The sequence below is a fragment of the Pelodiscus sinensis genome, chromosome 5 (assembly GCF_052426305.1).
Source record: "Pelodiscus sinensis isolate ZL-2025 chromosome 5, ASM5242630v1, whole genome shotgun sequence".
In the NCBI taxonomy this organism is placed as follows: domain Eukaryota; kingdom Metazoa; phylum Chordata; order Testudines; family Trionychidae; genus Pelodiscus; species Pelodiscus sinensis.
Window position 1 is genome coordinate 114,474,994 of NC_143056.1, and position 23,674 is coordinate 114,498,667.

The 23,674-nt window shown below is 44.4% G+C and overlaps 1 protein-coding gene across 1 annotated transcript in view; it reads right to left on the reverse strand.

Moving 5' to 3' along the window:
* Positions 1–23,674, reverse strand: part of IGSF22 (immunoglobulin superfamily member 22) — a 53,917-nt gene continuing 30,243 nt past the window's right edge. Inside the window, exons 14-23 of the mRNA XM_089778663.1 lie at positions 22,593–22,889; positions 22,056–22,358; positions 20,363–20,536; positions 19,105–19,233; positions 16,669–16,965; positions 14,278–14,366; positions 11,355–11,547; positions 10,785–11,084; positions 7,152–7,478; positions 1–2,194 (exon numbers count right to left, since the gene is read on the reverse strand). Of these exons, the coding sequence (XP_089634789.1) occupies positions 2,127–2,194; positions 7,152–7,478; positions 10,785–11,084; positions 11,355–11,547; positions 14,278–14,366; positions 16,669–16,965; positions 19,105–19,233; positions 20,363–20,536; positions 22,056–22,358; positions 22,593–22,889 (2,177 nt within the window). The 3' untranslated portion in view covers positions 1–2,126. The remainder of the gene's footprint in view (positions 2,195–7,151; positions 7,479–10,784; positions 11,085–11,354; positions 11,548–14,277; positions 14,367–16,668; positions 16,966–19,104; positions 19,234–20,362; positions 20,537–22,055; positions 22,359–22,592; positions 22,890–23,674) is intronic.

The following is a 23,674-nucleotide window of genomic DNA, read 5'->3' on the forward strand; positions in this document are numbered from 1 at the left end:
CATCAGTACCAGCATGATTGCTGGATTGGCCCCTATTACCAATCTGAGCCCCGGGTACTGACTCCTTTAGCTCCACTGCTGAACATGGTAGAGGACACTTCTTATTCAGAGGTATCCATTCAAGGCTCCATCACCTACCATTCTTCTCTACATCCCTCAATGTGTTCCCTGAAGACAAGAACCCAGGAATCAGCTAATGGGTGGCCCATCAGCCATGGCAAGAACACCCTGGGAGCCCTACTCCTTTTACTTCCCAGTGGGCTTTCTGGCTCTCTTGGGTTTCCTAGGGGGTGCCAGATCTACAGACTGCCCTCACATAAGGGTGCCCATTAAAATTCTGGGCCACCAACACCTCAGGGCCCACCTCATGCGCCTCAAGTAGACCCACCGGAAGAACAGGTATTGAGAATACATGAGGAGACATCCCCAGATGAGTCAGCAATGCCCCTTCTGCCAATCCACGCAAATTTCAAAGCCTTATCCTGTGTCCCACCTTCGTGTCTTCCCTAAAGTTTCATCAGAGGTCCACATCATTCAGGACATCCTTCTACTGGTCTTTTACCCCAAACCTCACTCTTTGAGAGAAGACACCATCCTCAATACTCTAGATATAAGAAGATCTCTGACTTTCTACCTATACAGGACTAAACCCTTCAGGAATTCCACAAGGCACTTTAATTCCTCCATGGAGAGGATGAGGGGCAACTTTATTTCCACCTAGATGAAACCTATAGATAGGTTTCAGGTATATTTTTGCATGCTATGAGGCCTCTGGAATACACCTCCCTCCTAACGTTATTGTACATTCAACTGATAGGATAGACGTCTATAAAATCATGGCTGGTATGGAGAACGTAAATAAAGAAACGTTTTTTACTTAGTCCCATCACATGAGAACTAGGAGTCTGTTACCCTGCCTTCCAAGTGACTAGGGGTCACTAAATGAAATGAGTAGCTAGCAGATTTAAAACAAACAAAAGGAAGAATTTCTTCACACAACACACAGTCAACCTGTGAAACGTGCCACAGGAAGTTGTGAAGACCAGGACTTTACCAGGGTTCAAAACAGAGCTTCGTACATTCATGGAGGATAGGTCCAATAATAACTATTAGTCAAGATAGGTAAGAACGGTGTCCCTAGCCTGTCTTTGTCAGAAGCTGGGAATGAGTGATAGGGGGTGGATCATTATTTCACATGCTCAAGGATTACCTCTTCTGTTCATTCCCTCTGGAGCACCCGGCAATGGCCACTTTCAAATGACAGGATACTGGCTAGATGGAACTTTGGTCTGACCCAGTATGGCCGTTCTTATGTTCTTAGGGCTCAACCCCTTTCTATAGCCCTCCTTAGAAAGATAAAACATAGATCTCTACTTAGGAGTGCATGGGTATGTGATATCCTCATGTGCTACACCCAGAGGGACAAAATGTCTTCAAGAACACCAGCCACTATGCAAGATAAATAACCTTTCTTTTTATGGTTAAACCTCTGGATTGGGCCTCAGAAGATCTGGGTGCTATTTCTAATTCTACTGCAGACTCTGTGACCTTGGGTGAATCACAGCCTCCCTGGGCCTTAAGTTCCCCATCTGTAACATGGGGACAATATTTCTTCCTTTCTTTGTTTTGTCTACTAGAGTTCACTTAGGGAAGGGGGCTCTCTCCTACTTTATGGCTGTCCAGTGTCTATCTAGCACAAGGGGTCTTTACATACTGCAGTAATAGTAACAATAACGAATATGGACATAACTCAGTTCTCCTCCCACTGATGTTAAAACAGAACTCTCACTGACTCTCATGGTGCAGAATCAGACAGAGAAAGATGAGACAGAACAGAAAGTGAAAGGCAGTTTTTTGCTCCTTTTAATTTTAAAGATACATTTTCATCCACTACTGGAAATATTACCATTCACACACATTAGCATTTGGAAGCTGCCTATGCAGAAGAAAGTATCTAAACATCAGAACTGCCCTTCTACACCAAAGGCCCCACCTTTTAGCATTTGGTTTCATTAGTCGTTATAGAAGTTACAGTTTTGAGCCACACATATCTAAGTCAAACTACACAGAAATGTGTGAATTATTCCACATGCTGGATTGGACGAATTTGGATCTGGGGCCGCTGATTACATGATGTGCTTTGACTTTTGAAGACTTTCAGTCACTGAGTCCAGGAGGCTTTTATCATCTTTGTCTTTAAGAAAAGAGAGATAAAAGGAGAGAGGGGACATCATTATAACCATTTACAACTCATTAAGTATGTATTACTTACTATGGGGCTTTTGGAAAGCGTGGATAGATTCCCTGGTTAAAAACACCCCACTACATAAGTGCAAAATAATACTTTATTGTGAGTTTTGTGGGCTGCAAGGTGAGTTCCAATTTGCATGCAAACCTCTCTTTTCTCGTTGCCCATAATAGTCTTTTCTAAGCATTGTCTCAACCCAAAGCTATCTCCCCACCCCACAAAGTTTGAACAAAATGAGTCCAGCCATTTCTGTGTTGTGAAAACTAGAAAGATTTGCCCATAGACTCCAATAGATTTTGCATTAACATAACACAGGAATGGCTTAAGCTGTAAATTCAAACTCTGCTGGTTTTCTAACACTTAGCAATTAAAGAGAAACCGTTTATGTCTTAAGGATGTTAGCTTAGTAGTTGTGGGGAGCCAGACCCATCACTCGTCAGCACAGGCATCATACACCGAGGGTCTACTACATACATTATTTAAGATGTGTGTTCACACATGCACTTGAAAATTTTCCAGTCTTCTTGGGTGCCAGCCTTATCCTACAATGATCTGGACTGTTAGGAGCACACAGGTAAAGGCAACTGAACTCCACAAGTGAAACCTACCAGCGCAAGATCTTGTCTGAGCTCGACTCATCACTCAAACTAAGCTGTTGAAACTGTGGTGAGCTCTTTGGGCTGGAGTAAACTCTGAAAAGTAGGACAAGCTCCCAAGCCACACCGAACTGCCAAGTGGAAGGAAGCCCCTCTGCTCTCTTACACTCTCAGGTTAGGTGCACTCCTGAGTTACATGAACACCTGCACAATACACACACAAACTGATAATTCTGGACGGACGGACGGACGGACACACACACACCCACCCCTACCTGCAAACTGATAATCCTGGACACACACACACAACTGCAATTCTGGCTACCAGCCCCTTCCACATGCTCCCAAAAAGGAATCTTACTGCCAGAGCACACACTGTGACCTCTCCCATTTCCACTGAAAACTCCACCTAACCCTGCATAAGGACCATCAAGAGGGAGAAACTGACCCTATGGTTGGACTGTGCTTTCTGATCTTTCCTTCCAACTTATTAAGGAGTTTCAATAACCCTTTAACACCTGACCTCAGGAGAAAACATTCATGAGAGGAAGGAGGATGAGGTGGAAGGCCTCCTGGATCTCCCCCGCAACAGGAGAGAACAGAGTTATGTAGCAGGCTATGTGTTTGATTAAACTGACAGTTCTCAGGTCTCCAATATATTTGCAGAAAAAAATACATCACGGGCAACAGCAGTGTTAGGTACACTCACGTTTCCCCACCAATGTGCTTCCTCATTGACCTGTAGTGGCAGCCCCTGTGTGGGTGAGGGGGATAGTTTGGCCCTCACAGCACATTCGCTTTTCTGTTTTGTCTCCTCAGTGAGTGGCTAATGTTAACAGTGATGGTGGCTTCTACACCGAACTATATCAGGCTCCAAAATACTACTAAAGCCAATCACGAGCGGCAATCAGCTTCTCCTTTTCACCTAAGCGGAGCAAGCGTGTCTAGTCTTTTCGCTGTGAGGTCTGAGCTCCATGTGTGTATATTGTGTACACGCGCACCCACAAACACATGAAAAATCCAACTGAAACAAAGACTCTAATTTGGATTAGCAAATGGAGAGCGACTATCACTCTTCACCGCTGTTCCAAGTTGAGATACTTCATCAGTCATAGAGACGAAAGAATAGAAACCGCAGAGTGATATCGTTTGCACTTGTCAGCCAGCTGGGCTGAAGCAGTGGTCACCTACAAAAATAACACTGAAAGATCCATCCCAATATAGCCTCTCCTTACTCGAGTGGTATCAGTTTCTAATGTGTCCCTCAGCTCTCATTGAAGAGAGTGATGACATGCCATGAGGCATCAGGGCTTAAGCTTGGAGAACAGCGCTCAAGAGACATGCACTTCCCTCCCATATTAAAATAAAGGCATTTGTTGCCAAACTACCACTGAGACAAAGGTCATGGGATAGCGAATATCTTCAATATTTCCCATTTGGACAGCCCTGCAATCGTCTATAAATATTCATGGGAGAAGTAAAGAAGTGTTAAGCTCACTGTGGAGTACCCTTCCGGGGGAGTTACCTCCTCTGCTGAAATTAATGGGACTCAGCTGATTTTCATGGATCTGATATGTCCTGTGAGATCACCCCACAGAGCAAATAGAGAGTCCTTTGATTTGGGGGCCATGACACAATGGTGCAGCATCTCCAGGCTATGGTGTTGGGGCATAGTGCTACAACATCATCACATGATGGTCTCAGAGGATAAATACAAGTCAGTTGGGAACTTTCCTCTTCACAACCAAACTATCCTGCTGCAACCCAAGATAAAAGCCCTGTTGAGGGGAAGAGTATTCTCACACGCAAGGGAAACAGCAATAACCAAGGAGGTGGCAGGGGATTGTGCTAAAAGGAATCATTTTTCTCTACAACAGAAAATTAAGGCAGAACCTTATAAAAACGGCAGGATGCACAAAGCAAATTCCTGCAAGTGGGAGGTTTGCCAAGTAGGGATATTAAGAAGCATGTAATTTGTTAATTGTGAAGTTGACAAAAATGTTGTTGACGACACGAGTAATCGATAAGGGTTAGCACTGCAAGCACTCAGTCCCGGCTCACGCTGGGTCCCAGGAGCTACCCCGCTGTGCCTCTGCAGGAAAAGTAATTTAGGAGCAAGCGGTCAGGCAGCCTGGTTCAGTCCCAGTTCGCTCTGGGTCCCGGGAGCTACCCCGCCTCCCCCGCTGTAGCTCTGCAATAATACTTTCCTTGCAGAGCCGCAGCAAGAGTAGCTACTGGTAACCTGGCATGAGCCAGGACTGAAATAGGGCTGCCTGCCTGCCCAGCTCCTAAATGACGTTCACTGCAGAACCGCAGTAGGGGGAGAGGGGGTAGCTCCTGGAACCCGGCGTGACCTGGGACTGAGACAGACTACTGGCCAGCCATCTAAAAAATTTAGTGGCGGAGCGGTGTGTATGTGGGGAAATGTGTGGAGTCAGTAGCATTATCAGTTAATCGACTGCACTATTACATCCCTATTGCCGTGCATGCAGTGCAAATCTGTGATGCTCCCAGAAATGGCCATATTTTGCCCTTGATCCACTGTGTGAATTCTTGAAAGAATAGGATTTTATTCACCAAGCAAAAATATGGGATTTCCTACCACTCTGCTACAGTACCTAAAAGGGGCTGATTCTGCCCTCAGTTGGCAGAACACAATTTTTATTGACTTCCATGGCAGCTGCACCTGTTTTAACTTAAGGTAGAAGGAGACCTAGATAAGAAAATGTGTTCTTTCAACAGATTTGGCCCAGTTCTCCAGTGCCTTGCACCTTGGGAAGGCAAAGCAAGTACAAAGTAGGTGTGAAACACTATCATTCTTCATCAGAAGTGTCTAACATAGGGCTACTCAACACATGGCCCGTGGGCTGCACGCGGCCCGCAGCCTGTTTGTTTGCGGCCCGCGGGTGGGAGCCAGAACAAAAAAGGAGTCTATATAATGGTCTTCTGTTGATATGTGTTTTAATAGTTAAATTCCTGGACTGTCATTGCTCATTATAAGTGCTGTCAGATGGGTGGAAATCGGGTAAATATTGCATTTTATTAATATCAGCAGAACTGACTTAAATGGGGCCTGCATGTTGTGTAGTCTTGCCTTAATCTTTGTATTCATGCCAACCCATGTGAAATAAGCTATTTGCATATATATTTGCATGTATGTGCAATCACACTTAAGTTGCAGCCCTTGGCATGTGCTGTGAGTATCATTGTGGCCCCCAGGGCTTCCAAATTGAGTAGCCCTAGTCTAACACATACTCTGCACAGTGAGAATGCTCACACAGGGTGCAAAGCATAGCGGAATCAGGCCTCGTCTCTGTCCTAGTGACCTTCCAGTCATGTAAATTGCAATCCAGAAAATAAAAGATCTTGGGCTGGATTGTGCTCTTGGCTCCAGCAGAGACATTCCCGGGCAACTCTCCAGACTGCATGTGCTAAACTTTGTCCTGAGCTGCCGGCCCCTGCCTTAGGCTAGAGGAACATGGGTGCAGGAAGGACATGTGCACCCGAACATGTGATTAAGGCATGGTCTACACTTAAAATGTAGCTTGACAGAGCTACATTGCCCAGGGAGATGAAAAACCTACAGCCTGAGCAATGCAGCTGTACCTGTATGAGCCCAGTGTAGACACAGTTAGGTTGGCAGAAGAATGCTTCCATTGACCTAACTACCATTGCCCAGGGTCATGGTGTTTGTACATCGATGGAAAACAACACTTTTGTTAGTGTAGGATGCATCAACACTGCAGCATTAGGCCAGGATATCTACAGTGCCATAGCTATGCCACTGTTGTCCCCCTACTGTAAATATGGTTTTAATGTCTTTGTATGGAAATGGGCAGCATGATCAGGTCTTTCATGAACGCTGCATAGAAATCTCTAGGTAATTGCACCTGCTCTGCTGGGGTTCATAATGGGTCCGACTCAGCCCAGGCAATGAAATCAACACAGAGGGAAAGCTGAAGCGAGGATTGCCAAGGAACAGCAAAGCTCAAAAACGGATGGTGCGGCCAGTGCTCATGCAGTGCGCTCCTCAAGAAATGCTGATGGTGAAGCTCCCCACATAATATAAAGCTGTTCTGCCCGGGCAGGAAAGTCCCCCAGAGGAAGATGGCTTCTGCTCCCAAGTGGGGTGTGTGCAGAGGGTGTAATTCATTGGGGCCAGGTGAAATTGTCCCGCCCAGCACAGTAAGCATGGCTTCGTGGAGAGAGAACAGGAGTGTGTGGTAATCCAACATTTCAAATCAGTAGCCTCATGGGTGGAGGAGGGTCATGGCCAAGGAAAAAGGGAGGTTGAGAACTCAACTCACCATACACTGTCAACATGCAGCTGCATTTCTTCTGGCCTAGCTCATTCTCAATGGCCACGGTGTAGTCTCCGCTGTCCTTGGAGGTGCAGGTAGGGATCATCAGCGTGCAGACACCACTTGTAGAGTTGTACCAGAACTTAGAATTGGCCGTGATGTTCACATTGCCCTTGTACAATGTCACCACTGGGCGGGGGTTGCCCAGGAATGCACAACTCATGGTGCAGTCCTGGCCCCGGTGCACCGCGTGGTTTTTCAGCGGAGCAATGAAGTGGGGGGCCTGGCGCCAGTCTTTCTCTTGATACTCCTTCAGCTTGACACTGCAACGCTCTACATAAAAACAAAGGGCTCACCACCACCTGCTTCCAAATGTATAAAACAGCAGTGAAGATAGACATATCCCACTGGGCTCTGGGTTCTCCTCCCACACTGGTAGAATCATAGGTAGTGACTCCAATCAACTCAGTTACGCTGGTGTAAAATTCAACCCCCAAGTTTTTTTTTCCTAGCTAGGGAACACTTGATGAAGAGTAGCAGGAATGAGTAGCATGTGTCAATATGATTATTCCTACCACTCCACCAGCCCTTTTCACTTACCCGTGGAACTCCTTGCCAGAGGATTGTATGAAGGCCAAGACTATAACATGGTTCAAATAAAGAACTAGATACATTCATGGAGGATAGGTCCATCAACGGCTATTAGCCAGGATGGGCAAGGGTATGTCCCTAGCCTCTGTTTGCTAGAAGATGGAAACGGATGACAGGGGATAGTTACTTGATGATTATCTGTTCTGTTCATTCCCTCTTGGGCACCTTTCATTGTCCACTGTCAGAAGACAGGATAATAGGTTAGGTGAACCTTTGGACTGACCCAGTATGGCCGTTCTTATGTTCTACAAATACAAATGAGGAAGCAGCACGTCTAGTGGAGAGAGCAGGTGGCTGGGAGTTGGGACCTCTGGGTTCTATTTCCAACTTTAAGCACTAACTTCTCATATTTTCCATGCAACTGTAGGGAAATAACTTAATTTCTACACCTGGAAGATAATAAGATGATAGGGAACAGCCAGCATGGATTTGTAAAGAACAAATCATGTCAAACCAATCTGATAGCTTTCTTTAATAGGATAACGAGTCTTGTGGATAAGGGAGAAGTGGTGGATGTGGTATACCTAGACTTTAGTAAGGCATTGATACAGTCTCGCATGATATTCTTATCAATAAACTAGGCAAATACAAATTAGATGGGGCTACTATCAGGTGGGTGCATAACTGGCTGGATAACTGTTCCCAGAGAGTAGTTATTAATGGTTACAGTCCTTCTGGAAAGGTATAACAAGTGGAGTACCACAGGGGTCTGTTTTGGGACCAGTTCTGTTCAATATCTTCATCAACGATTTAGATATCGGCATAGAGAGTACGCTTATTAAGTTTGCAGATGATACCAAGGGGAGGCGGGTTCCAACTGTTCTGGAGGATAGAGTCATAATTCAAAATGATCTGGACAAATTGGAGAAATGGTCTCAGGTAAACAGGATGAAGTTTAATGAGGACAAATGCAAAGTGCTCCACTTAGGAAGGAACAATCTGTTTCATACATACAGAATGGGAAGCGACTGTCTAGAAAGGAGTACGGCAGAATGGGATCGAGGGTTATAGTGGACCATAAGCTAAATATGAGTCAATAGTGTGATGCTGTTGCAAAAAAAGCAAACATGATTCTAGGATGCATTAACAGGTGTGTTGTGAGCAAGTCATGAGAAGTCATTCTTCCGCTCTACTCTGCGCTGATTAAGCCTCAGTTGGAGTATTGTGTCTGGTTCTAGGTGCCACATTTCAAGAAAGATGTGGAGAAACTGGAGAAGGTCCAGAGAAGAGCAACAAGAATGATTAAAGGTCTAGAGAACATGACCTATGCAGAAAGACTGAAAGAATTGGGCTTGTTTAGTTTGGAAAAGAGAAGATTGAGTGGGGACATGATAGCAGTTTTCAGGTATCTAAAAGGGCATCACAAGGAGGAGGGAGAAAAATTGTTCTTCCAGGCCTCTGAGGATAGAACAAGAAGCAATGGGCTTAAACTGCAGCAAGGGAGGTTTAGGTTGGACATTAGGAAAAAGTTCCTAACTGTCAGGGTGGTTAAACACTGGAATAAATTGCCTAGGGAGATTGTGGAATCTCCAGTTGGAGATATTTAAGAGAAGGTTAGAAAAATGTCTATCAGGGATGGTCTAGACAGTACTGGATCCTGCCATGAGGGCAGGGGACTGGACTTGATGACCTCTCGAGGTCCCTTCACGTCCTAGTGTTCTATGATTCTATGATTCTTTGTACGCCGTCTGTAAAAAGCGGTCAGATTTTTTCTGCTTTATGTAGATGTTGTGATGCCTTATTTCTCTAGTTATTGTCATTACCTTGAAAAATGGTGTGGGATCTTTGGGTGACATGATCCGTTAGAAATGCAAATCATTATACAATTATTACCAATGATTGACAACTGAAGTACGTAAACATTTTTTGGGGGGCGGGGGGGAAACATTCTCTCTCTACAGAGTTTGCACTGAGGGACTGGCAGTATGCGGAATGCTGCAGAGAGTCAAGGAGACTGTATTACAAACTGCAGTGTGCACTCCAGGAATGCGCTATATTTTTCAGGCATTACCGAAAAGCATTTTTAAAATCCTTTGGTTTTTTAAAATATATATCTACTTTTCCCATCTGGAGGAAGTGGGTAAAATTCCTTGATCCTAAAATGGAATATGAAAGGGCAAAAGTCTGCTCTCAGTTCTACTTTTCTCTCAAAAATGTGCAACTTGAAAGCTGACTGTGATTTTCAGGGGGAGGTAGACAGTAATTCACTGCTGCAACTAAGTCCCGCTACCCTGCATAAAAAATGCTAGTTATCATGTGCTCCTGGCATAGAAATCCAAATGGTTCTTTTATGTACCCCTGATTAACATTTGTCTGACTGCGCTGTTAGTTCATATTTACAGCAGTATAATGAGATTCAAATTAGGCCGGTAGTGGCGGGTTGTTTGGGGACCCTCTCTAATAAGAACATTATCTCATTGTCCATTAGTCCTGATTAAGAGTGGAGGGAACCAAATGGATGTGGGGAAGGGAGCAAGAAAAGTTAGATTTTAAATAATCACCACATTTTGTGGATATCTCACGGTTTAGGAGTTTTTGCACTCTACAGCCTTACACAAATTCTGCTATCCCTCACAGATTTTTTTTCTATTCATTTTGGGAACTGTCTGAATCCAACCAGTGATGAATTGGAGGGCAACTTAGTAGTAAAAAAAATGAGAACTCTCTTACGTTAAGAACAACTACCTTCTGTTTACACATACAGAGAGATTATCACTATTAGGTATATGATTCTAGGTAATACCTTGAGGTCCCAATGTAATTGCATGCTCACAGATGAGATAAAGGGTGGGAGAAAGGAGATATTGTTGTCTCCATTTTACAGATGGGGAACTGAAGTACAGAGCAATTAAGGGACTTGCCTGAGGTCACACAGGAAGTCTGTGGCAAAGCTGCGGATTGAAGCCAGATTTCCAGGGTCCAGTTTAGTGTCTTATCTACAAGCACACCCCTTTTCCCACCTGGACATGCATCTATTCTCAAGTTTACCTTTGTCTTTAGAGATGTACCAGGGCTCCTTGGAATCCAGAGGGTCACTGTCGCCAATGTCATTGCGGGCAATCACTCGGAAGAAGTATTTCCGCCCGGGGAACAGGCCTGTGACGGTGTACTTGTTACTATAGACTTTCTCAGCTGCAGTGAACCATGTGGCAGTACTAGCATCACGTTTCATGATGATGTAATGAGCATGCCCGTCATCCATTATATCTGGGGTGTGATCCCATTTCAGAGTCACGGTGTTCGGCACTTCCTCAACCAGCTGCAGATTCTTGGGTGGCCGTGGGAAATCTAACAAAGAGCATGCACCTTTAGCAGTTGTTCCTCTCATTTGCACCCCTCTATTTTTTTCTTCAAAGCAAACACTTTTTAACCAAGGTCCTGCCTTGTGAATTGCTCATGTATATTGTTGTATGTCTGGTTAATTCTGCTACTACACATACACCCCTAAATTTCATGTCCTTGTACCTTTTCCAGACCTCAGAACCTGGAATCCATGGCAGAGCAGCCCCTGTCTAAACCCAGTTGTAGCCTGGATCTAGAACTTTTGCTATACTGTACCTGAAACATGTACGTGGATGTCATACTTGGCTTCACCATAGTCGTTCTTAAGGAGGATCCCATACACACCAGAATCAAAACGCTTGGTGCTGTGGATGAGGAACTGGGAGTGGTTCTTGCCTTTGGTGATGATCTCTCTCCCTTTTGTAGGAATTCCGTCTTTTAGCCAGGTCACGGTTGGTGGAGGGGAACCCTGACCGAGACACATGTGTAAAAATTAACCTTTTAGTATATACACATAGCTCTGAACCTAGCATAACAGCATCTTGGATACAGTCAACTGGATATTAACAAAACTACTCCAAGGAGAGCACTTATGGGGAATTTTGGCAGTAGAAATACTAGGGAAAAATATACTCTACTACCATAGTCTTCTCCAACCTTTTTAAGCAGGAGATCACTTTTTGAATTTAATTGCAATCCAGAATCTACCTCAAACCCAAATACCCTTGCCCTGCCCCTCCTCCGAGGCCCCGCCCCTGCTCACTCCTTCCTCCCTCCCCCATCCTCACTTACTTTTATCAGGCTGGAGACAGGAATTTGGAGTGTAAGAGGGGTTCAGGACTGAGCCCAGAGTTCAGAATGCAGGCTTCAGCTGGGCACCACTTACCGTAGGTGGCTTCTGGGTGGTGGTGCAGGGGGTTAAGGCAGGCTCACCTCTGCCCTAGCCCTGCACCACTCCCAAAAGCAGCCAGTGAACTCTCCATCCCTGCCCCACTCTGCTGTGTGGAGATGGGGTAGAGGGAGGGGCACTCTGAAATCAGTACCCTCCCTTCCTCTTCTTCCCATGGCCTGCACAGCAAGCAGGAGGCTCCCACAGGTGGGGGAGAGGGGGACAGCTCTATGGCAGAGGGCAGGAGCAGCACAGTAGTGCTGAGAGGGGCAGATGAAGTGCCAGCACTTGACAGCCTCCCGGCCAAACCTCTCAGGTTCACCGTCAAAAGCTCCAAGATCTACCAATAGATCCTGATCTATTGGTTGGTGACCACTCCTCTACCAGTATCAGGTGAGATGCTCAGCGGATATAAATGGACATATCTCTACCCAAGCCAATGAAACTATGGTGGTTTACTCCACTCAGGGTCTGACCCTCGGTTTTGTTTCAATAGGATGATGTTGTCAAGATTCTCCAACAGGCTAAAACAATTGGACTTCCCCCCGAGTTACACTAGCTGCAGTGTCTCTGCTGACTCAGCCGGAGAGATTCCAACATAAACTTTAGCCTCGAGGTTATCCCTGCTTAATCTTCTCCAAACTCCTTTCCACAGCAGAGGAAAGAGGGCTGGTGCAATAGAGATAACACCTCGGCTCCAGACAGAGCGCTAAGAGAGTCCCCCCAGGGGAAACTCCAGCTCTTCTAGTGCAGCGAATTCAAGCTGGGATAGAAGAGATGAGCCTGCAGCCCTTCCTTCGGGCCTGCTCTTCCATCCCTTCACTCCCACTGAAACTTGTGCCAGAGACAACGGACACAAGAGCTGCAGGGACAGGATTGAGCCCTTAGTCCCTGTGGAATCGACTCTCCCACTGACTTGTGTGGGGGTGGCGCCTGTGTCATCGGTGAAGTTACTCTGGTTTTAGGGCCCAATTCAGTGAGGTGCTAAGTATCTCCTCTGAGGTACAAGCACCCTCAGCTCCCACTGATTTAACTGCCCTCAGTTGTGATCGAGAGTGTTCAAAGCCTAGGAGATGCTTGAAAGCCACAAACAGTATCATTTCCTTAACAAACACGCAGCTCACATGAATTTCCCGCTACTACAGAGCCTGCTGTGCCTCTCAGCTCCTAACAGAGAACACTGGAGGGCTGTAACACACTACAATAAAAGGCCTGGAGACCATTGCAGTGAAGAAACCATCGGAACAAATGGGAAAGGCTTGTCTGTGTATCAGCACAAGTGGTATCTCGTGCAATTACTGAAAAAAAGAACCCCCTACCCTTTCTGGCCCCATGTGACAATCATGTGCACTCTTATTAACAACATTTCTTTATTATGCTGCTTGGAAAGCTTTGCTCTCTAGCCAGGAATTGAGCAGAACAGATTACAGGGTTCTTAAAGCTCCGGTGAGTTTGGCATCTCAATCTGATAGCGTTACATTACCCTGAAATCACACACATTTTAATGCTGGGCCTCTCCCAGGAAGTGTTAGAGCTTATTTTGGTGGGTCAATATTAACACCCCATTCCTGAAGGCTAGATTGTGCAACTCTTCCTCATGCTGATGGGCACTTACTCTGGGAGTTGCCCCTCCATCTTCACCAGTGTGAGGAAGGCTTCTAAAATGCAGCCCTAAACCCACTCAGCATTTACACAGTGCTTCACAGATCCAAAGTGCTGCACGGCCATTGGGCCAAATCCGACTTGTCTTACTGGGGCAAATGGTCCCACTGAAGTCAGAGTGGCTGTGCTTGCGAGGAAGGCCACCAGAAGTATTTGGCCCTTAAAGGGCCAGATTATCCTTTTATATCTATCCCCAAGGCATGTGTGCTACTTTAGAAGTCCAGGGGAATGAACTGTGCCTCAGAAATTCATGCCTTCCAGGCTTCCTCATTCTCACAGGAGCGAGTAATCAGTCATTGGTCTTCACCAGCAGCAGGTTGCATCACACACTCCCATGCTGGGTCAGTACACTGATAGATGGAGCTAAGGATTTAACCATTTGCCTCCTGCCCACCTGCACAGTGTGGAGACAGACTGGGTACTTATTTCCTGATTCCTCCACTGCATCTATAAGGGAAATGTGAGGAAGCTCCAGGAAATTTCAGTGGATGTTCCCACCATTTATGGCGTGTGGGACCAGGTCCCCCCCCCCCCCCCCCACATCTGTGAAAGGAGGAAGATGGATTATGTGTATGAGAACATTTAGACTAAAAAAAAAAACCTCTCAGTGCAGATTTTCCCTAAGGTAGCGCAGGGGAGGACACTCACAGTAAAAGCAGCGTGAATGCAGAGGGCTGTCCCAGCACGAACCACCATATGACTCTTCAGCTTGGCACTTAGATCAAACTTAGGAGGAGCTAAAACACAAAACACCACAACAAGGGGAGGGAAGGAGAGGGAGAGAGAGAGGAGGAGAGAGTAATTACAATCGTAGAGGCCTCTGAATAAAGACGTTTTCTCTCTGTCAGCCTGCTGTTTTAAGCATTGCACAGTGAAAACAACATGACGGGAGAAAGAAAAGCCGTCCTTAAAATTAGCTTCTGCAGAAGACAGCTAAGAAATTAAGTTACAAATTGCAGCACAAGACAGGAAAGGTATTGAGAGTCTGTTCTTTTAATGGTGAAAATATGTATAGATACTGAAGTGATGGGCTCTTTAGTACTGGAAGGAAACATGCATACATAGGTACAGGAAAGGAAACCTAATACAATTGGCTGCTGCCAATTAGTAGCCACTCCTCTTTAGCGGCTACACCTTCAACATGCAATTTTAAAGGAAGGTTGTGCCTTTGCTATCAAAGAAATTAAGAAATAGGAGTAAGTAATTCATTTTAATGATAGCTGACCTCCTCTTCAAACCATCAAGGAGGTAATTACATTGAAGCCAAAGCTTGGGTGAACAAAAGTTAGGGTATGATTGTTACAGCTAGATGGGGCAACCTTGTCACAGATGCTCCTACTGAGGTTAATGGGACAACTGTGTGAAATGCAAGGATAGCACAATCTAGCCTTGTTACAGCACGGGGTTTGTCCTGAAGAATAAGGGGTCCATCATCATGTGCTTGTAACATCCCCACCTCCTGTCCTCACAGCTTCTAGTGGCATGGTGAGGAATTCCTTGGCGCACACAGTCTCAACCAGAAGAGCCAATTAGGTTCTTTTAAACGAAGTTGCAAGAGAGGGCAAGTATTATCATTTTACAATTATTAATGTGGGACAACTGACTAGGCCAAAACAATTATGTTGCTTGAAATCTCCACTGCAATCGACTCAAAAGTACCGTAACCATCCATCCCTTACTCCAGCCACACGGACAGCGGCTCTGTTTCCCATCAAACTACACATGTTCTTTGTTACAGCACTGCCTGTTCCTATTTCCCACCACACTTTGTTTTATGTTGGTCATACAATAAATCTCAGGTTTGCCTGGTGTTTCTCTGGAAGGAGAGGGAGTAATTAGTATGAAGATTGTTAGCGCCATTCTGAAGCAAAGACCTAAAGGAAAAGCTGCGTTTAACATACATTCTAATTCTGTGCTATTGTCTTCTCACATTCCCCTGGTCAGTGCCAGATGTTTTTATTCCTGATGGAAATCACTGCAATGTAGCATGACTCACAAGTCCGGTATCTTGCTTTTCTAGTCTTTTTACCTCTTCAGGCAGGAACATCCCAGAGACTGGCTGTTTGAATTCCTTAACTAACAGAGTAAAACCAAACTCACTACCTAGGGGTATGTCTACACTACCCCCTAGTTCGAACTAGGGGGGTAATGTATGCATACCGAACTTGCTAATGAAGCCCGGGATTTGAATTTCCCGGGTTTCATTAGCATAAAGCCGGCGCCGCCATTTTTAAAAGACGGCTAGTGCGAACCCCGTGCCGCGCGGCTACACGCGGCACGGACTAGATAGTTCGGATTAGGCTTCTAATCCGAACTATCTGTACGCCTCGCTTTACTACAGTGGTGGGCCGCCTGTGTCCTGAGCAGGGGCAGATGAGAGTTTTGTGGGGTCCAAGGCAGCACAATTTCGTGCGCGTGCGCTGACGTGCACCAATGCCCGTTGTGTATTCACACCAGCGCTGGTGCGGGGCCTATTGAAGCGTGGGGTCCAGAGCAGCCGCCCCACTCGCCCTGCCATATATCTGCCGCTGGTCCTGAGAGTCTAGGTGTGGCCTATGAGACATTTTGTTTACCACTGTCTCTGCGCAAGGTTGCCAGATTCTGCTGGCTTTTGTTCGCGTAGTTTTTTTCCTACTAAAAGTATCATGCACTTAAAGTAGGGATACGTGAAGTGAGGTGAATGCTGATTGTATACAGCATTATGAGAGCCATGCGCTCCCTCTGCATCCAATCCAAGTGCTGCCATGATTCAACTGGCCCACCTTCCAAATTCTAGGTACACAAGCGCAGTTAACAAAACTGCCTTATCCCAGGAGACCATTTTGTTTACAATATTTCGGCCCACGGAGATGGATGGCCACTCATGTCACTCACTCACTAGCCTAGGTTGCCCGTCACTGGTTTATTACTTGCAAAGAGCATTACCTTAATTAATAGTCACTCTGTGAAGCTTTGTAAACCAGGGTATTAACAAATGCACTGACCCATGAATGAATAACAGAAATGACCTGCCGTCAGACAGGATATCCTGGAGATTACCTGGAGGAGGCATAGCTAGAACTCCATTCTTTAGCTCTGCTGGTTCTCCCACACCCGCTTCATTCACAGCTCGAATTCGGAAGAAATACTTCTGCCTCTCCTGCAAGCCTCCCACCGTGTAGCTGGTACCGGAGATGGGGATTTTAGAGCATTTTGTCCATTCCTTGGAGTTCTCAGGGCGCATCTCGAGTATGTATCCTGAGGGCAAGTCTCCTTCCTCTGGCTGTTCCCACGCCAAGGAAATGCTGGAGTTGGAAGAGTCAGCCACATGGATTCCCTTCACCAGCCCCGGGGGCTCTGAAACAGCAAAAGAGCACTGGTGATGAGCACAGTGCGCCGAAAACAGGGATTCTCACCCTTGTCTCTGCACCAATCCCACATTTCCTGTGGTGATTTCAGGCAAATCCTTTTTCTGGGGCGCCTGAGACACCTGAAAAGAGCCTGATTTTCCGTAAGTGGTCAGCACTGTCACAACGTGTTACTCCAGCAGTGTCTGGGCATATTCCTGTGCCCTGTTTCCTTTAAGAAGGAGTTTTAGGGGCAAATTATAACATGATGTGTGGCTTCAGTTACAAGCAGTGCCCTCTCTGAACAGAGACAATCTAGTCTTAGCAGCGGGAGGCTAAAGTCAGGGAAGGGCTTTTTATAGTAGCCATGGAGGGCTACCCGTCAGGAAAAGGATGTGTCCCTTCCCTTCCCAGCTAGCTGAAAAGCCAGAAAGTATTTCTTACTACGCATTTGGTATTGCTTTGAGTCTTTATATTAGGGTTTCTTAAACTTTTTAAGACCGAGGAACACCAAACAATATTTTTTTTAATGAGGAACACCAAGGGTCGGGGGGAAAGTTATTGAGAAAAAAAATGTCGCCTGCCCCTTTAAGGGTGGCCATTTTAAACTCTGTTCGCCGTGGAATAGTGTAAGAAACACTGCTTTACCTCGTCTGTTGTTTAATAAAACCTGCCCTGAGGAAAAGGATGTGGAATGTGACTCAAGTATTTAGGTGGTATTTGGACTATCTCCAAAGATGAATCGGCCATCAACCTCTCAGGCCCCTTTCAGGTGTGTTCAGGTAGGTATCTAAAATATTGTGAGTCAGGATTGAAAACCTAACCCTCAGTTTCTGCTTCTTAGGTCTATCCAAATCCATTGTGATGCAGTACTTTCCAGTACATACGAGGCATCAGTAGAACTAAGGATAGGATATTAAAAATCACCTGAAGCCTTTGGATTACAATGAATGGGAATTGGATGCTCCAATTCTTTTAGGTGGTTTTGGAAATCTCAGCCTAAATGCTACAATTAAAAAAAATGTGATTGCGCTGGGCACAGTGAATGCTAACCACAGACAAACATGCCACTATAAACAATTATGTTCAGGGAGGGCTACAAAGATTAGATGGGAATGTTCAAGAAGCATTCTTCAGCTTTCTGTCTGAGATAATCTGAATAGTTAAATACCTTGGCGGTGACATTTTGTAGTATGGCCCTCTAATACGAAAATACCTGTGAACTATTTAAGCTAGTGCTCTGGGTAGGCGGAAGAAAGATCTTCCCTCTAATTCCACTGGCCCATTGTAACAGGTTACACAACCCATTTCTGATCTCACTGGCTGTGTCTAGACTGGCCAGTTTTTCCGGAAAATCAGCCGCTTTTCTGGAATAACTTGCCAGCTGTCTACACTGGCCGCTTGAATTTCCGCAAAAGCACTGACTTCCTACCGTAAGAAATCAGTGCTTCTTGCGGAAATACTATGCTGCTCCCGTTCGGGCAAAAGTCCTTTTGCGCAAAACTTTTGTGCAAAAGGGCCAGTGTAGACAGCTCAGATTTGTTTTCCGCAAAAAAGCCCTGATCACGAAAATGGCAATTGGGGCTTTTTTGTGGAAAAGTGCGTCTAGATTGGCACGGACGCTTTTCCGCAAAAAGTGCTTTTGCGGAAAAGCATTCGTGCCAAGCTAGACGCTCTTTTCTGAAAATGCTTTTAACGGAAAACTTTTCCGTTAAATCATTTCCAGAAAATCATGCCAGTCTAGACACAGCCACTGAGTTTACTGGGAGCTTTGCCGTGACTTCACTTGGTACATGATTAGCTCACATTTTCACCAGAGGAAAAAACAGACTTGTAAACTAAGCCTTGGAAAACTTGTTCAATCATTTTTTACTGATTCTGCAGAGGAAATCAGCCCGTGGAGCAGAGTTTTGTGGTACACTAAAGTCCATTAAACAGAAATGATTTACACTGTTATGAAACTAGTGAGTTATGACTTTGGCAGAGTACAAATAGCAGGAAGTGAATAAAAGCCTCCTCAGTACAGAAAGCACCTAAGCTCGGCAGTAACTTATCCTGTTGATCTGTACATGCTGTCTGCCTAGAATATGGGTCTTGTCAGAGAAATCTCTTTAAGAAAACTAGGAAAAAAGTAATCAGTGAAACATACTGATAGGGTCCTTTGCAACAACAGAATTTGAGGCCGCGCTGGGATTTCCAGGTCCTGCACGGTTCACAGCTGTGACCCGGAACTCGTATTCTGTATCCTCCATCAATCCATCCACTTTGAACTTGGTATCTAAAGAGGCAAATGTCACAAGTGTGTAGGTGGTTCATAATTTTTAGGGTAAGTCCCTTCATGCATTATAGAATTCCCAAGCGATCATCAAATAAAATAAATACATAAAATAACTTTTGGCCTGAGACTAAGCATGGGAAATTTCATCTCAAAAAACATTTTTGGAGAACATTATGAATGAATATGGTCCCTGTGCATCTGCACAATGGAACCACAGGTATTCTAGCGGGGATCCCTGTGGCACAGACAAATGTGCCTTAAATGTATAACATAGGAACCGATTTGGCCTTAAAATTGATAACATAGGAAAAATGTATGATTTGCCAGTTCCTTCTACTTAATTTAGGGCCAGGAACTGATGCCTTTTCCCATGTTGGATAATATTTTTGAATAAATCTATCAGAATCTGGCCACCAAAAACTCATCAGCTTGATCCTCCATTCAATTTGATCAAAACCTCTGGAACCAAATGTTTTGTATGAATATTAACACAGCTTCCGTATCTGACAGCAATTAACTTTTGTCCTTCAACTGACTGCCATTTAATTAATAAGGAAATCCAAAATTCAAAATGAGACGGAAGAATCCAAGAAAGAATCACTATAATAAAAGATGATTAAGACCAAAAGTTATGTTATTCAGATGGTGTTGACATAAATGTTTCCATGTAAAATATAAGCTGTGATTTATATATATTATAAATGATCACCATTACATATGAATATCAAGCTCAGTTACATAGTCAGAAACAGAGGAAGGCAGAGAAAAATTTTCAAATGTGCATGGCTTGTAATTAGGTGCCAAGATCCATATTTGGGCGTATCAATTAAAAAAGTCTGTTTCTCAGAGGGGCTGAGCACTAGATCAGATGGGAGCATTGGATACTCAGCACCTCTGAAAATTAGGCCATAGCTGTTTAGGTGACTAAATGTAGATTTAGGTCCCAAATTTCAGGCAAGCATGTTTTAAAATTTGGAGTTTAATATTTGTTGCTGGTCTTCAAAAACCATACGCTATGTCTAGAAAACATCATCCCTTAACTTGAGTGGCCAGAATGTCAGTTTCTCATCTCATGTCTTCTCTAGCTTTTATTTTGCCCTTGCATGGTATAGGAGAATAGATATCTGACCTTGGACTAGGTCTTTGGTAACTGGGATCCAAAGATTGCTGCCTTTCTTCCTTCTTTCTACAATGTACCCTTTTACTGGGGAGCCGCCATCCTGAGCTGGAGGGTTCCAGGTGATGGTGACAGTTTCCTTAGTAACGTCTGTAACTTGAGGTTGAGATGCCAGTCCAGGAGGCTCTACACAGAGTTAGATTCAGAACAGGAAAATCACAATCATTTGCTGCTCCACTGCAAAACTTCTTCTGGTACGAACAGATAGCAAGAAGCCAGGAGGAACAATCTGGATGTCTAGGGTCATTCACTGCCAAAAATCCTTTCTAAAGCTTTTTCTTTGTTATCTATTTCCCTGCTCATTTTTGGGATTCAGCGTGGGCAGTTCTCATTAATAAAAACTTGAAAATGCTATCATCTTATGTTTGTTCCTAAGATAATGCTGTACATCTCTATTGGCTTAGTGGTCTAAAGGACACTCTACGACTGGGACCCAGAAATTCCTGGGTTTTAATCCTAGGTCTCATGTTGACTTTTAGTTCAGCATTGAACAAATTATTTATCCTTTCTGCCTCATTTCTTCCATCTATAAATCAAGGATCTGAACACCTAACTATCTTATATGGGGCTGTATAAATTAGTTAGATGTTTTGTAAAATATGTTGAATGTAAGAGGTGGCATATAAGTAATCATTGTTGGAAGCTCTACCAGAGAACTAGTCCGTACATTTTTTTAACATGGAAAATAATAACTTTTACTAACATTTTCCAAAGAAAAATCAAAAAAGGAAAAAATTTCACCCAACAAATGAAATATTTGCATTAAGAAATTCTGCCACAGTGTGTGTTGGAAGCTGTAGTGCTAGCATCTCATGCTCTCATTCTCTTGTGTTGGCTGAGCTCTGACTGGACTACATCTCCCATGATGCACCAACATCTTCCTTCCTGGTAAGGGGAAGCCCTGAGTGATAACAGATGGGTGTAGTGCGACCTGGGAGGTGTAGGCCCTGGGCATGCTGGCCCACAGAAGAAAATAGGAGGACAAGGTGCCTATATTACAAATCTCATGAGACACTCTACAAGCATTTCAGAATTGAAATATTTTAGGTTTTGGCTAAAAAAATTCTTTTTGGGGCATTAATGTTTTTAAATGTAAATGTTGCATTGAAATTAGGCACTTTAAAATAGTTTTGTCCCCCCCATTATTGTCAAAAAATGGATTAGATGAAAAAAATATAAAGCAGTCCTGCCATATATAACTATGCCCTTCTCTATATTAAAAAAACAAACCATAACAACACTGAATAGCAAATGTTGCAAAATCTCCCCTGCTTTATTTTTGTTTTGGGTATCTCTTAGCTCTGAGAGGTTGATCTAGGGCCACACAAATCAAGCAGGTATTCTGTTATGTTTATGTAACCCACATCAGGCATGTGTGGGGGTCTTAGCTCCCTTCAGTGGCTAGCCCTCAAGAACAGTTTTAGAATACTCTACTACTTGTAGTCAATGTACATTGTCTCTGGTTCAAACCTTGCTATCAAAGCAAGCAAGGGATGGTTAACAGAGGACCTGCCCTTCTTGGAGCTTTCAGCTCAGAAGTGCAGACAGTCAAAGAAGAGATAATGATCTCAGCGGGTGGGGGAAGAAGGAGGATGCAAGTAAAACCATATTTAAAATAGCAACTCTGGGATGCTCAGGTGCTTACCAATAGGTTCTCCAGCAAAGACTTCTTCTGTCTCCAGTGGATCACTCAGACCCTCTGAATTGACAGCAATGATTCTGAACTGATAGGCTTTACCCTCCTCTACCTTATCCGTGGCAAATGTGGTGGTTTTGCTGTCAGTTTCCCCAACTTTGATCCAGGACTTTTTCCCAGCCATCTTCTTTTCAATGATGAAGTGGGTCACTTCCTTTCCTCCATTGTCTTTGGGCGCTTTCCATTTCATTTTAATGCATTTCCCAGTCCGCTCTAGAAATTCCACTTTACCCTGCGGTGGTTTTGGTTTGTCTGCAACACAGGGAGATAAACAGAGTGACATGCCTGGCCATTATGTAGCTGTCGAGCTTCTCGTTTGGGGTTGGAACTACGCCGATTTACATCAGCTAATTCTCTGACTCACATGCTGTCCCCACTGCAGGGATTTCTGAGCTTTGGACCCACAGTTGCCTCAGAATGGACTTTCACAACTCTACCTGGCTACAGAACCAAGGAATTGCTATACATGATTTGTTCAGGACCTACCAATAACATTGAGATACAGATTGACAACAGCTGAACCACAGTCATTTTTCAGCTTCAGTGTAATGTTTCCACTGTCGTCTCTCACACACTTCTTTATTGTGAGCGATGCAGAGTCACTGGCTTTTTCCATCACAACTTTCTCTTCCTCTGTCAGCTCAATACCATCCTTCAACCAGGTGATTTTTGGCAGTGGCTTTCCCTTGAATGGGATCTTGATGTTTGCTGTATGCCCAGCCTTTACTGTCACTGGGTGTGCAGTCAGAGCCTCCAGAACATTTGGGTCAATCACCGGAGCGTCTTGTGAATACAATGGAAAAGACACATGAATAACTGCAGGCCCAACGGTACTTTGGTACTTTTAATATATTAATTAATGAGTTCCCCCGCAAGGCTGGCATTGTTCAGGGCCTACGTTCCTTCACCCCACATTTCTTTCATGGTAGAATCCCTGAGTCTATGCAAGTCCTGAGGGGCACTCAGAATTTTGTCATTTGGATTTAGCTATTCCAGTTTCCCAGATTACTGCACAAAGACCTGTCTGGCTTTCTCAAAATTGTCCAGCTCACCAGACAGACAGGGAGCATCAGTTTCAAGAAGACCGTGGGTTCCAGCAGTCTGAAGATTAAATCCTGTTGTGATTCTAAGCTCTGCAAACCACAGGGTCGAACCTTTGTGGTGTCCTGATACCTAGGCTCCTGTGAGTACTATGAAATAATGTATCCATTAAGGGGACACATAATTGCTTAAGCAACTGCAAACAATGAGTAATTATTAATGGAATGATGTCAGATTGAAAGGAAATCTCAAATGAGGTTCCATAAAGATCCTATATCTTGGCAGGGGGCAGAACTAGATGATCTGTGAAGTCCCTTCTAACCTTATGGTTCTATGAAAGCAGCAAGACAAATTGCAGAGTAAGGTAAAATGTGAATAGTAAAATATTGTCCACTGTAAGTAAGTGTTGCAGAATAGGGCATCTATGAGAGCGGGCTGGAAAACAGTATTTTCTCCCCTCTTTTATGAAAAAGATTTTGTAATTAAAAAAAAACACCACTTTTTTTTGCTGAAATTATCCCATTTGT